At 45.1% G+C, this 14,796-nt stretch overlaps 1 protein-coding gene across 9 annotated transcripts in view; it reads right to left on the reverse strand.

Moving 5' to 3' along the window:
• The window catches only part of LOC105493580 (transmembrane protein 132B), a 504,000-nt gene that overhangs the window by 232,244 nt on the left and 256,960 nt on the right, over positions 1 to 14,796 (reverse strand). For 7 of the 9 annotated variants that reach the window (XM_011761336.3, XM_071070810.1, XM_024796551.2 and 4 more), the window contains one exon: positions 9,409 to 9,555. In XM_011761336.3, the coding sequence (XP_011759638.2) occupies positions 9,409 to 9,555 (147 nt within the window). Of the gene's footprint in view, positions 1 to 9,408; positions 9,556 to 12,784; positions 12,808 to 14,484; positions 14,728 to 14,796 lie in introns of those variants that run through there. The other 2 variants (XM_011761362.3, XM_071070811.1) reach the window with 2 other exon arrangements.

Here is a 14,796-nt window from a genome sequence, read left to right on the forward strand (position 1 = left end):
ATACTGTAATGGTACATAAATGTCATACATTAGCAAAACCTACAACACTAGGAGTGAACCCCAATATGTAGTGTGGACTTTAGTAAGTAATAATATATCAATATTGACTAATTAAATGTAACAAATGTGCCACACTAATGCAAGATGGTAATAATAGGGGAACTGGAGGGGTAAAGGGTAATGTGGCAATTTGCTATATTTTGTTTCCACTCAATTCTATAAACCTAAAACTGCTCCCGTCAAAGAAGTCTATTACATTTTTTTAATGTATAATTGAAAACTCTTTGTACAAGTCAGGATAGATTATGTTATGCTGTGGTAACAAATAACTTCAATGGCTTAAAACAACCAAGATTTAGTTCTCACTTGCACTACCTGCCCTGGACAGGCCAGCAGGGGGCACTGCAACCCTCTCCTTAACCAAGTGAGTCAGGCACCTCTGAGCCCTGACTTGGTCTCAAACCTATCCTCCACCACCTCCTCCCCATCCTTCAACCCCACCCCATTCCCCATCCGTGCTGGACTCACATATCCCAATTTTAGGAAGAATCTGCTAAGTCTGTTTAGAGAGAATCCCCCACCCTTGATATCTGGCTGCCTTCAGCAAGAATCCTAAGTAGGCTTAGCAAGAATCCCCCTATCCTTGCTGTCTCCTCTTAGTAATCTGTCATCCGCCTACCCCTCATTCACCCTCCTCCCCTCCTCCTTTCCTCGGCTATAAATCCCCAGTTGTCTCCACTATATTCACAATTGAGTCCCCCTGTACACGGAGGTCTCTTTTCCACTGTTGGAGGAAGAGTCTCTGAATAAAATCTGCCTTTACTGCTTTAACTAGCATCAGCCACTGGTTCTCCCTAACCACTGAGGGGCTCAGGCTGATGAATGGATTTTGGCACAGCCTCTCTGGCATTCCGCTAGGCCTGCTCCATCCTCCTCCATATTAGAGTCTTTGCCTTAAAGAAAACAATGACTGCATTTGAAAACGCACAAACCTAAAATCTTGCTAAAGTAACAACACAGTGCAAAATTAAGGCAACCAAGTAGGGAAAAACATTGGCAAACACACACAGGAAAAGTTACTAAATGTAACCAGAAATTATGTCAATGCAAATTATGCCCATAAGGAGATAACCATATTTCAACTATCCAATTAATTTTTTTAAGGTAATGCCCACTGTTGGCAAAGGAAGCGAGCACTGGGCACACACAGAGCCCTGTAAACAGGCAGGACAAGCTCACCAAAGCATCCAGAACTTAAAAATGCATCATGTATTTTGACCCACCAGTTCATGTCTAGCTTTCCCTCCTACAGACTTATCTACAAAGATATTTGACAGACATTTTACGCTTCAAAAGAAAAAATATTTTAAAGGAATGTTTAACAAGAAAAAGATACAACCTCATAAAAATGGCCAATAGCAATGTTTAAAAGGGGGAAAAAGTGAAATATGGGAAATGAATAGAATATGCTGCTATAATAGCAATAGAATATTATACATTAAAAATTACAGATTCATTGAAGGGCCCCACAAATCTTGAAATTGTTGGAAAAACTGTTTATGTGTGTGTATTTGCATTTTTCTGGGAAAAGGGTTAACCACTTTGACCAATTTTTTTAAAGGGTTTGATAATCATCATTATAATTAAATACTCAATGACATGAAAAGATGTTACTGTATATTTATTCTTTATTATTACAGAAAACAACAGCTTTCAAAGCTAAATGAGCAAGTCTAATATGCACAGAAATAACATATTTCTGTATATAGATGTGAACACAGAATACCAATATACTCAAAATATTAACAGTTATTACCCTTTCAATCATAGGTTTGGAGATTACTTTTATCCTCGCCATTCTACCCAATTGTATTTTCTAAATTTTCTACAATTGAACCATCTATTACTTTTGAAGTAAGAAGCCTTTTGTTATACTTATGATGAAACTGGCCGGCAGCATAAATTCAAAGTGCTTCCCACTGGTTAGAAAAAATAAGCGGAGTGTTTTTAAATGTTTCTTTTTTCTTTTCTTCTGCAGTCCTTGGCTTTTTGAAGGGGTCAGGGAGGAGTCCTCCATTTCTTATAGGACTCTGTTGCCACTTTCTAGCATGAATAAAAACAAACAAAAACAAACCTGCCTCCTCTCTGTTAAGTGTGGCTCTCCCTACAGGCAGGTGCCCTGTGCACGATGCATTTCCCTACATGGGGGATATGATCGACATGGGATCCTGGCTTTGAACTCCTGAAGTAGCCGGTACTCAGAGGTCTCCAAGTGTCCAGTGGCAAATGCGACTGTAAATCTAAGAATTGTGTATCTCAAATCCATTGCTTTCAAATCCTAAAATCGTTTAAGTATTGTTATCTTCTCCCGGGGCTTAAACGAATTTTCATTCATTCATGTCTCCCAGGAATTCTCAGCCCGGGCTGCACATTAAAATCACCTGGATGCTTTTCTTCAAAGGCCAATGCTTGTAGCCTACCGGGGTAAGGGCTGGGGAATCTGCATCCGGGACGGTCTGCACTTTGTAAAGACTCCCAGGTGATGGATGGGCATCCAGGACTGGGCCGCCTCAACCTGCTTATTCAACAGGTATTCTTTACGCCCCGGACTAGTCTCCTGGGGCTGCTGTTATAAATCCTCACAGACTTGTTGGCTTAAAACAACAGAGACTTATTCCTTCACACTTCCGGCAGCCGGAGATCCAAAGCCAATATGTCAAAAGAAATATGCTCCTGCCAAGGGCTCCAGAGGACAATCAGTGCCTCGCCTCCCAGCTTTTGGTGGCTCCAAGCGCTCCTTGGTTTCCACAGCCACGGCTGTATCACTCACATCCCTGCCTCTGTCACCACGTGGCCGTTTCCTCTGTGTGTCTCTTAAAACGACACCAGTCATTGGATTTAGGGTCCACTCAACCAATCCAGGATGATCTCATCTCAAGATCCTTATAACTTAATGACCTCTGCAAAGATGCTTTTTCCAAATAAGGTCACATTCACAAGTTCTGGGGATGAGGACATGGACATGTCTTTTGAGGGGCCACTCTTTGACCACCTACCTCTCCTATTTCCACATGCCAGAGGGCCTGCTGGTGCTGTGGGCACTGCTTTTAGTGAGTTTTCGGTCCTGTGGGAACGAGAAAGCTGAAAGCTGTTTGGGCAACAGCAGGAGGATGCGACCACAGCTCACAGCACAGGCACCTTGCCACGCCTTCTGAGGAGCCCAGGTGGCGGTTAAGCGTGGACTCTAAAGTCGGACTGCTTTGACCACATACCGGCTCTGAGGCCTCAGGAAATCATTTAACTGTCTCAATTTACACAACTGTTAAATGGGAATAATAATAATAACATCCCATATCCACTTCGCAGGGTTCTAATAGTTCTGATTTTTAAAATTGTATTCACCTAAAAGACATAACATAGTGCCTGGCACCTAACAAGAGTCATATGGTTTTTCAATAGATTTTTTAAATAAAATGAGAAATGGACAAACAGAATCACACAAAATTGTCCTCAAAGACATATGAACATGTTCTGTGTGTTCTAGCCTTTACCTTTCAACAAAGTATTTTATAGAAGGAGAGAGACTAACACAAATGGGGTCAGGTAAGAAGAACTACTTTTACTTTGTTGAAATAGAGGCAGCTGTTATAATCATTCAACTGTCTCCTTTCTTCTTTTCTTAAACTTGAATAAGAATCCTTCAGCACAATGAAAGATTCAGGCTGGTCCATGTTTCACAAATCCATACAATGACACTTGATACGTAACTGTCTTTTTTTTTTTTAATTATTTTTTATTATTATACTTTAAGTTCTAGGGTACATGTGCATAACGTGCAGGTTTGTTACATACGTATACTTGTGCCATGTTGCTGTGCTGCACCCATCAACTCGTCAGCTCCCATCAACTCGTCATTTACATCAGGTATAACTCCCAATGCAATCCCTCCCGCCTCCCCCCTCCCCATGATAGAGATCACTTGGACTCGGGAAGGGGAACATCACACACCGGGGTAACTGTCTTTTTATGTCAACATTGTTTTTTGTTTGATGGCCAAATGTTAAGTTTCACAAAAAACAATGAATTAGTTCAGTTAATTAAAAGGACGACCTTTCCCTCTGCTAAATGGTTATAATATTTTTCTAGACTAGGGTAGGCAAAGAAAAACTCCTGAAAGATTGGATTTTCCAGATTTTCCAGTATGGTAGCTGACATGGTTTGGCTGTGTCCTCACTCAAATCTCGTATTGAATTATAGCTCCCATATCCAAGAAAAAGCCTTTTTCTGAGGAGAAAATCAAGCTGGCTGCAGAAATTTGCAAACATAATGAGGAGTCAAATGTTAATCACCAAGACGATGGGGAAAATGTCTCCAGGGCATGTCACAGACCTTCCTGGCAGCCCCTCCCATCAGAGGCCCAGAAGCCCGGAGGAAAAAATTGTTTCTTTTGTGGGCCTGGCCTGGACCCCCCTGCTCTGTGCGGCCTAGGAACTTGGTGCACTGTGTCCCAGTCACTCCAGCCATGACTAAAAGGGGCCAACGTAAAAGTCGGGTCATGGCTTCAGAGGGTGCCAGTCCCAAGCCTTAGCAGCTTACATGTGGTGTTGGGCCACATGTTAAGAATCTAGACCCTCTGCCTAGATTTCAGAGGATGTATGGAAATGCCTGGATGTCCAGGCAGAGGTGTGCTGCAGGGACAGAGCCCTAATGGAGAACCTCTGCTAGGGCAGTATGGAACGGAAATGTGGGGTGGAAACCCCCACACAGAGTCCCCACTGAGGCACTGCCTAGTGAAGCTATGAGAAGAGGGCCACTGTCTATCAGACCCCAGAATGATAGATCCACTGACAGCTTGCACCGTGTGCCTGGAAAAGCTGCAGACGCTCAGCACCAGCCCATGAAAGCAGCCAGGAAGAGGGTTGTATGCTGCAAAGCCACAGAGGCAGAGTTGCCCAAGCCCATGGGAACCTACCTTTTGCATCAGTGTGACCTGGATGTGAGACACAGAGTCAAAGGAGATCATTTTAGAGCTTTGACTGCCACACTGGATTTCAGACTTCCATGGGGCCTGTAGTTCCTTCATTTTATCCAATTTCTCCCATTTGGAATAGCTGTATTTACCACATGCCTGTACCCTCATTGTATCTAGGAAGTAACTAACTTGCTTTTGATTTTACAGGCTCACAGGCAGAAGGGACTTGCCTTGTCTCAGATGAGACTTTGAACTGTGGACTTCTGAGTTGATGCTGAAATGAGTTAAGACTTTGGGAGATCGTTGGGGAGGCATGACTGGTTTTGAAATGTGAGGACATGAGATTTGGGGAGGGCCAGGGGTGGAATGATATGGTTTGGCTGTGTCCCCACTCAAATCTCATCTTGAATTGTAGCTTCCATATTTTCCACATCATGGGAGGGACCCAGTGGGAGGTAAATGAATCATGGAGGTGGGTTTTTCCCATGCTATTCTTGTGACAGTGAATAAGTCTCATGAGAACTGACGGTTTTATAAAAGGGAGTTCCCTGACACAAGCTCTCTTACTTGCCACCATGTAAGATGTGACTTTGCTCCTTATTTGCCTTCAGCCCTGATTGTGAGGCCTCCCCAGCCATGTGGAACTGTGAGTCAATGAAACCTCTTTCCTTTATAAATTATCCAGTCTTGGGTATGTCTTCATCAGCAGTGTGAGAACGGACTAATACAGTACCCTTCACAGTGAACATCTGGATTGGATCTTGACTTTACCTTGAGTTGGGTTACAGCAAATGGGTGCACCTGTTTTTTTGAAGAAATCTATTTTAGGGCTGTTGCTTGCCTATCCTCTGAGCTTTTATCTCCCTCTATTCGAGTTTTTAGAAAAGAATGGGCTCTGTCTTGTGGTTTCTGACCACATAAAAAGTTGCAGTTTATTTTCTCTGAGGTTTGGGTCCCAAGAGCCAGACGAGAATCATTCAAAGAACAACCTCATCTCAACCTACCTGGCTGCACGTGGCTTCCATGCAAATAGTCCATCATCCAGCTTTCATTTCCCTTGGTTCAGTGTTATCTGTTCTGAACACTTTCAAATTTGCTTTTTTTTTCTAATCTCCTCTATCCTCTTTTGGCAACACCACTCTTTATCTTGTGGATTTCATCTTTATTACTCACATTTCCTCACAATGAGTGTTCATTAAAATATTTTAAATTAAGATCTTTACTGCCTTTCTAACCGAGCACGTCGGGTCTTCCCATACAACACATTTCTAATTCTTATCACAGAATTTCAGGCAGTTTGTACATTATATTCTATCAAAAACTCTATTCCACTCAAGGTTGTCACAATTCAGAGATTACAGCTTTCTGCAGGGTGTTTTGTTGAGGATATATTCATATATTCACTTTGTTAGCCGGCAAGCATGGTCCACGAGCCTGTACTTCACACCTCATTTGATATTATAATTCAACAAAAAAAGGGATAAAAAGAAGCAATTATTTATTTAGATGATGGAATGGGTTTTGCGAGATTAGGTAAACATAGATTGTCATGCCAAAGTGACAATCCCTGCCCTTCTTAGGATCCAAGGGAGGTCAGATACTAAATGTGGAGAAAGAGAAGGAGAAAGAGGACACCCTTTCTCCTTTATGAGATGATGTGAGAGTGTCTCATAATTATGTAACTCTGCTTATATAACTACTTTACTTTTTTCCCCTGTAACCTTTTTTTTTTTATCTTTTCTAAAGAGAATACAAAACTGATTCTCACAGAAGCAAAAAGTGATAACCATGGCCCAGGTTGCTCTTCAATTTAAAACATTACCACTTGGTCAGTCAAATATATCAACAAAATTAATGTCCTAAGCATAGACCATGGATATCACCATTATGTACCCAGACAGTGATTTCTGAGGGCAGGGAGCCAGAAAATCCCATTTGGACTCACAACAGCAGGAGGCATGAGGCTAAGGTAACTGGGGTGGTGCCCACTCCAGCTCCTGTCCCCGTCAGCATCTGCTGCCCACCTACAATCCCTCCCCTATTATCTGCCTAAGCTCTTCCATTAGGGCTGGTCAAAACCCCTGGTTCAGGGCTGGTTATAGTGATTGGTTCAGGGTGGGTGCACAATCTAAGTTATGCCAAACAGAGTCTGTGGTGACCAGCACTGGGACTTGTGCCTGGCCTGTCTGGGGACAGCAGCTTTCTCCCTGAAGTGACCAAGTTAGCAGATGTTTGCTGGGAGCTGCTGGCAGTCATCTTGCCTCCAGGAGGGAAGGGCCTGTCTGAGAAAAAGCCAAACCAGGGAGACAGGTTGCTAAGGATACTGCTTGAGCACCTGACTCTACATTCCTGGTACCAGGCCACCCCCGAACTTCTCCACCTGCAGGGACATAAAGCCACCTGACAAGCCCAGCAACCAAGAGGAAGTCTGCCACTGGGAATACAAACACACAGGGCCCCCAGGCAAAGTAAAGAATCAAGCTACAACCTTTGACAGAAGCCAGCTTCAAAGAGTGTGGCAAACACTGTGAGCCAACCACCCAGCAGGCACCCATTCTCCCATCCTCATTCCCTGGCAACAGAGACCATTTCCCACTACAAAGCCTGGAAATAATACCAGATACTCATTTTCCAAGGGTGCCCTGCCTCTTGGGCAAAAGCGTGGAACCCACTGCGTATTGATAAGATCTAAAGGGAAGACTTCCATGGATATTGTTGGAAAGGTTTTCTTCCCTGGTAAAAAGGGACACATGAAGAGAGACCCACTCCCCACCCCTTCCCAGTCTTTAGATATCGCTGGGTGAGTCTGTGATGCCTGGAACAGCTGCAGCCGTCTTGTGACCATGAGGAACACAAGCTGGAGAGTGACAGTCAGGGCACTGGGTCCACTGGAGTGGGAAGACAGAAAACACCCAGGAGACACCGTTGTGCTGCTGGGTTCACCATCCATGGCACCATCTACCTCTCAATTTCTTTTATGTGAGATGATAAAACCCTGCTGCAGTAGCCACTTTTAGGTGAATATTCTATGACTTGCAACTGAAAGCACCTAAGCAAATGTAAAAATCCTAGGCTCCCTAGAAACTTTAACAACCCGGAATTTAGGAGTGTCTGGCAGGCAGATACAAATCTGCAGGGAAACCACGGGTCAAGCGGGGTTGCGGGCTGAAAACTCTGTGGATAAATGTAGAGAATGATGACCGGAACGTAGAGTTTAGAGTAAGAGGCATCCAGATCACTTGGTCAGTGATTCCTAATGGAAGGCTTTGGACCACTCCGTCTGAGTCACTTCTCTCCCTCTGAAAGAGATCTTCAAAAGCCAGCAGAAGAGAGTTCTAGCTGAGGTTGGCTGGGGTCACCCAAGAAGAGACAGCACTTGCCAGCAACTCATTGGAAAAGACCCTCCATTTCTCATGCTCCCCTCTGCCCAGACCCTCATTCATTCACGGAAGGCCTCCCCCATTCCTAACGCTGCAGGCCTTGAAGAGTTTAAAGACTAGGGAAGAAAGAGAACTGGTTGTGACAATATATGGTGATAAGCGGCAGACTCGGAAGGGGCTCATGTGCTAAGCTGAGGAGTCTGAGCCCCCTCCCAGGAGAAGTAGGAGCCAGAGGTTTTAAAGCAGGAGGCCACATGTCCAGCAAAACCTGTTAGCCCTCCCAGTGAAGCAATCTCATAGAAGATTGGTGTTCAATGAAACAAGAAGAAAATAGAGGCAATGGGACTGTGTAGGGAAGGCGGTTGCAACACAGGTGAGAGCTCTTTCTACCTGCCGGGTGTCCTGATATGAGGTGACACGTGATCACCTCTCTCTGGGTCCAGGTGAGTTCAGCCCTGTAAAGCCCAAGGTTGGTGTCTGAATGGGAGAAGACAGGCTGCCTTCCAGCAATGCCAAGTTCATTCAAATTAAGATTCTGAGGCCATGTGCCAATTCCCAAGTGTGATATCAGCAAAATGACTATATTTAAGCACTAAGGGACAAATGCCCGATAGCTAAAGCTACCCTTGGTTTACTCATTACTAAGTACATTTTCCCCTTGCCTCTTAAATCATTTTTATTTCCCCCATTTCCTTCTTCAACTCTTCGCTGCAAACAATAACAATAGTAATAATAAAGATAAAAATTTTAAATGCGGTTACCAAACTCGATGCTGTGACAGATGTGAACTCTGGTGATTTTTGAGACTGCCGACCTAATTAGGTCATTTATGTGTGAAGAGCATCAAGGATAGAAGCCTCGATACCGTGGCATATCTCAGTAATGGAGCCATTCAGAAGCGGCGCGGCTGAGCTACGCTGATGAGCGCAAAGGAAACCGTTGCGCATTAAATGCAGAGGCATCGCTTTATCCACACGCGCATTATTTTGCTATCAGCTCCGGCAGCCGCTCCCCTCCTCCCCGCTGCCTAGGTGCTTTGGGGATCTCCACGCTTACCTGCTCTGCGTGTCCGGGCGATGGCCCATGCAGGTGAGGGTGGCCGACGTCTGAGTGCTGCCATTATCAATTTCCTCCTGGACTGCCCATTGGTCCTCACTGCTGACTCTCACTGCCATTATCTTCACACCTGCTGCCGCCTTAATTCTGTGGGGTGGGAAAACAATGATACTATATATAATAAAACCATTTTAGTTTGAAACAGGTAATAAAATATGGCACTAGAGCAGATCACCGGGAAAGTATGTGTAACGTCGCCCCCTTCCTCTGGGAGATGTGGGGAAGGGTGGTGGCAAGTGACTTTCCTTTAAAAACGAAGTGTCTTGTAATTTTTACAAGTGCCTGGAAGTAGGAGCCCCAGCTTTTGCCATGTGCGTTAATTTTCTGTTTAATCAGTGTGCTGGGAACCAGATCACTTGCTGCTCCAGGGACCCCAGCAAGATGCAAATGAGACAGATGCCTCGGGGCAGGAGAGATGGATCTGCAAGGCCTGTTCTTCACCTGGAGATGGAGAAGAGTCTTTAAGACGCGGGGTGGGCTGTACAAGGCCAGAAGATCGCACAGCCCAGGGGATGGAAGAGGAGGCCATTGCACTGGGCACTCTGGGAGCAGGAATGGACAGGAGCACCCAGTCCTCAGGTGTCTGAAGAACAAACGTGGCATTCAGGCGGGATAACGGGACCAGGTGCTGCCTGGCACAATGTTCACAGAACACAGTTCCACCAGGAAGAATCAAAGACCCAAGTATGTTGCCATTGAGAAAAGGCCAAGGAGAGCTCACAGTCTGGGTTTCTTTCTTTTTGTACACTGCTCCTGAAATGATCCTCATGTAGCTACTAACCAGAAAACATCTCCTCGATAACAGCAGGGAGTCCATGGACAACATCCATGTTCTCCCAGGGCAACCTGGGGGCTTGGCCCAATGCTGTGTATGCATCTGGAGGGTCAAGGATGAAGGCAGGCCGTGGGGTACCCACTGCTTACTATGCCTTCACTGAACACAGGTATCACCACAAGGGCCTGCTGGGACTTCTGGGGATGTGAACTAATGCTGTGAACTAATGCTGCAGAGGTCAGTGCATGCTGGGCTGGGAAGGTGACCAGCTCCCTTCTGCTTCCCAGAAGCCTGTGGACCCACAAGAAAAGGCCCCAGTGAGACCCTGGGCACCCTCTCCCACGAACAAAAAAGGGATACCAAAGGCAGCCAAATATTATATGGAGGAGTTAGAGGAGTGTCAGCAAAGACAGGTGCATTAAGCCAGACATCCCAGCACCACCAAGAAATGATTGATGGGAAGCAAAGATTCCCTCCAAGATTAATTAATCAAATCCACACATAGCAGCAGGTCTAGGACACTATTTAAAAACAAGTGAATGAAAGCGAAAAGACAACCTACAGAATGGGAGAAAATATATGCAAACTGTCTATCTGATAAGGGCCTAGCATTCAGCGTATATAAAGTACTCCTACAAAATCACAACAAAAGCAAATAACATAATGAAAAACTCGGCAAAGGTCTTGACTAGACATTTCTCCAAAGTTATATAATCGGCCAATAAACACATGAAAATATCCTCAACAACATCATTAGTCATCAGGGAAATGCAAATCAAAACCACAATGACATACCAATTCATACCCATTGGAATGGCTACAATAAAAAAGACAGATACTAAGTGCTGGTGAGGATGTAGAGAAATTAGAACCCTCATTCTCTGCTCTTGGGAACGTAAAATGGTACAACCACTGTGGAAAACAGTTTTCCAGTTTCTCCAAAAGTTAAACATAGAATTACCATACGGCCTAGCAATTCCACTCCTAGGTATATACCTAAATGAATTGAAAACAGGCACTCAAATAAACACTTGTAGACTCATGTTCACAGCAGCACTGTGGGCAATACCTAAAAGGCTGAAACAACTCAATGCCCATCTATGATGGATGGATAAATAAAATGTGGTCTATCCATACAATGGAATATTATTCAGCCATAAAAAGAGATGAAGTTCTGACACGTGCCATGTGATGAACCTCGATAACGTGATGCTGAGTGAAAGAAGCCAGACACAAAAGGCCACATAGTAAATGACTGCATTCAGATGAAACATACAGAAAGTAAATCCATAGACAGAAAGCAGACTGGTGGTTTCCAGGGACTGGGGAAAAGTGAGGCCGGGGGAAATGGGGAGTAGCTGCCTAGCTAACGGGTACCCAGTTTCCTTCTGGGATGACGACAGTGTTTTGGAAGTAAACAAAGATGGTGGTCCAACAGCACTGTGAATGTATTAAATGTCAGTGAAATGGCTAATTTTATGTGATGTAAATTTTACCTCAATACAAAAAAGAAAATGGGGGGGAAAAAAACCACAGGTGAAAAATGACCCCTCCCAGGAATGACTGAAACTTTAAAAAAATAGAATGTATCAAAATCAAATCAAAACACCTATAAGGCCCAAGGAAGGCGGCCTCTCATGGCAGAATTCAAGCAGGAGAGAGATTCTCAAACCTGAGGAAAGCCCCAACTTTACCCCCCACCGTAAGGAACCCTGAGGCTGTAGAATTAGGGGATTCAAATGTCTGCTTATCTCATTGAAGAAAATGGAATGTTTCTGCCTCCCTTTCTCCCCTTCCTGTAGGTCTTTACACAGACTCTAAGACATCCTTCTGCTTGCTCCTGCACATGCCAAAAAATCACTGCAATGCCTGCAATTCCCGGAGACTCAGATGCCATGCCTTGCCTTGACTTGATCATTCTGCTGAATTCTGGGGTCCAAATCTGCTACTTACAAAGCTTTCTTTCTTGCTGTCATGATGTTCCAGGAATTAATTTATACAAACCACAAATAGAGGCATCCTGTTCTGTCCCTGCCCCCAACCATCCCATCTTGTTGCCAAAGGGGCAACTGCAGAGAATGTTCCAGAGTCGTATCTAGAGAAACAGAGTCCCTTCCGCTGTCCACACACCGCCTCCTTCCTATCGGTACTTGCTACCATAATAGCTTTTCTCACTCTCCCACAGAGTTCTTTCACCAAGCAGCCGTGCGGCCAGGCCTGTCACCGTTGTCCTCAACGCCCAGATGAACAAATCAGACCCTCCCACCTGACAGCGCATGACCGGCTGAAGGTCACACAGCTGGTTCTGGCAGAGCCAGGATTCGAAACCAGATCCCCTCACTCCAAATCCCACTCCTTTCTCTCATGCACCGGTCCATTAACAGAAGATTTCTTTTATGACCCACATTGCATCATTTATTGCCTGACAAATGCCTCAATAGTTAAGTCTGGAGACAATAATGTCTCACATTTTAGCTCCTTAATTGAGCCCTCATTGCAGGCCCCTCTCCCTTCAGTCTTGGGGATACAACACGTACTCACTCAAGGATCTTCTGTGAGATTTTTGTTCCTTCTTTTATTCTGACCCAGAACTAAGACACAGGTCCCCTCGTCCTCAGGGGCTTCCTCACTCATCAGCTCTGAGCTGATTCATGGGATTCCGTGCACAGTGCTTCTTCCACTGGGCTTCTGGCTCTGGTTTATCCCGACAGAGACTCTCACAGTGGGCCAACTCTTCCTCAGAGTCTGAGAAGCAGAGGGTCCAGTGCGGGGAGACAGTCCAAGTCTTCCACAGAGCATTTCCTAGCATGGGGGGTGCCCTGGCAGGGGCTGAGGAAACACAGTGCTTGCCATTAATTTGTACTCACTGGTCCTTAACAGGTCCAGGGGACCCGAGGAAGGCAGGGAGGCAGGACTTGGGACAAGCTGACCGTTGCCTGATAAGAATGTCTTTGTTTACCTGGGGCCTTGGTAAAAAAAAAGCTCTAGACACCAAGCTGGGGTGAGCTCCCCCGGTTGGCAGCACTCTGTGCCTGTTGTTGAACATCAGCTCTGGGAGAAGCGAATGCTGTCCACACGACTCCACTGGGAAAGGTCAACTGGGAGCTTGCCCCTGGACCTCTACTGGATCCTACTCTATGCACTGCTTCCCTTGGCTGAACTTAGTGTGCATCCTTTCACCGGAATAAACAATATTTATAAGTACAACAGCTTTTCTGAGTTCTCTGGAACCTGAGGGTGGTCTTGGGGACCCTCCAGACTTGCAGATGACATCAGAAGTGAGGGTGGTCTTGAGACCTTCCCAGCTTTTCAGCGGGTGGGTCAAGTCTTTCACTGTCTGCCATGGGCGGGGGCTGGAGAAGGAAGCGTGCAATTAGAACTCATGCCATCAAGGCTGTGAAATATTTTTATACCCCATATCATGCACCCAGTCCTCCAATGTTTAAAGAGGATTTCTTGACTTTCAGGTATTACGCATGAAGCGCTTGGAAATGCAAAAAGGAGCATGGCTCAGTTCAGAGCAGTGAGTCTCAGATGGTTTTGGCCACAGACTGAGACTGTAGCTCACCTTCCCCCAGTACCCATTTCACAGTAGAAAAAGAACTTGTTCGCAAATGCTGAAATGTCTCGAGCCCCTTCTGGAAGCCAGGCACTGTCCGCCACCTTGCACTGCTAATACACGGACACCTCGTGCAACCCCGTGGGGGTAGTATCGCTTCTGCTTCCATTTTCCACATGAGGAAACTTGATGAGCGTCACTAGACAGGCAAATTGTGTGGGTACGACCTGGGGAGGGAAGTTTTGCATTCTGCTTTAGCCAGAGGAGATAAAGAAGATTCCTGTTTGGACTGTAGAAGGTACTCACAGTCTACTGGAAATTCACCAGCAAAAGGATCTAGTTAAGCATGTCTACTAACGTTTGAGTTAACCAAACAGCCCACAATGGAAGAACTTAGTTCCTTATTAGTTCAGGAAACTGAACTCTGAACTAATAAATATTCCAAAAAAAGTAAGGAAAGCTACAATTAGAATTCACAACCATCTGATGACAATACTACGAAACGCCTTGATGATAATAAACTGTCCTGTCCAAACTCTGGCAGCTGCAAGATGCCAGCAGCCATGTGCATCTTAGCGCCGCTCAGGAATATTGTGGATTATAATAGCTGAGCTTTACTGAGGCCACTCCCCTGAGCCAGACACTTTCCCAGGGGCTTTGCATACATTTTCTCGTGCTTTACCTGTATCAACATATTTAATCCTCTTTACAGCACTATGAGTAGGTCTCATTATCCTAGATTTACAAATGCGAAATCTGTGGCACCAAACAATTAAGGAACAGGAACAAAATCAGAAGGTGAGTCATTGTGGAGGCAGGATGGAGTGCAGGGGTCCTCATTTCTGAGCCTGCCCTTCTGGCCTCTATACCTGACCAGCACAGCACAGGTGTTCACACCAGCCTGCCAGGTTCAGGTCCTGGCTCTGCCATTGACTCCTGCTGCAATACAGAGACTCCTCCTCTCTCAAATGATGAAAAAATAAGTGTCTGTAGG

The sequence above is a fragment of the Macaca nemestrina genome, chromosome 10 (assembly GCF_043159975.1).
Source record: "Macaca nemestrina isolate mMacNem1 chromosome 10, mMacNem.hap1, whole genome shotgun sequence".
NCBI classification, from domain to species: Eukaryota; Metazoa; Chordata; class Mammalia; order Primates; family Cercopithecidae; genus Macaca; species Macaca nemestrina.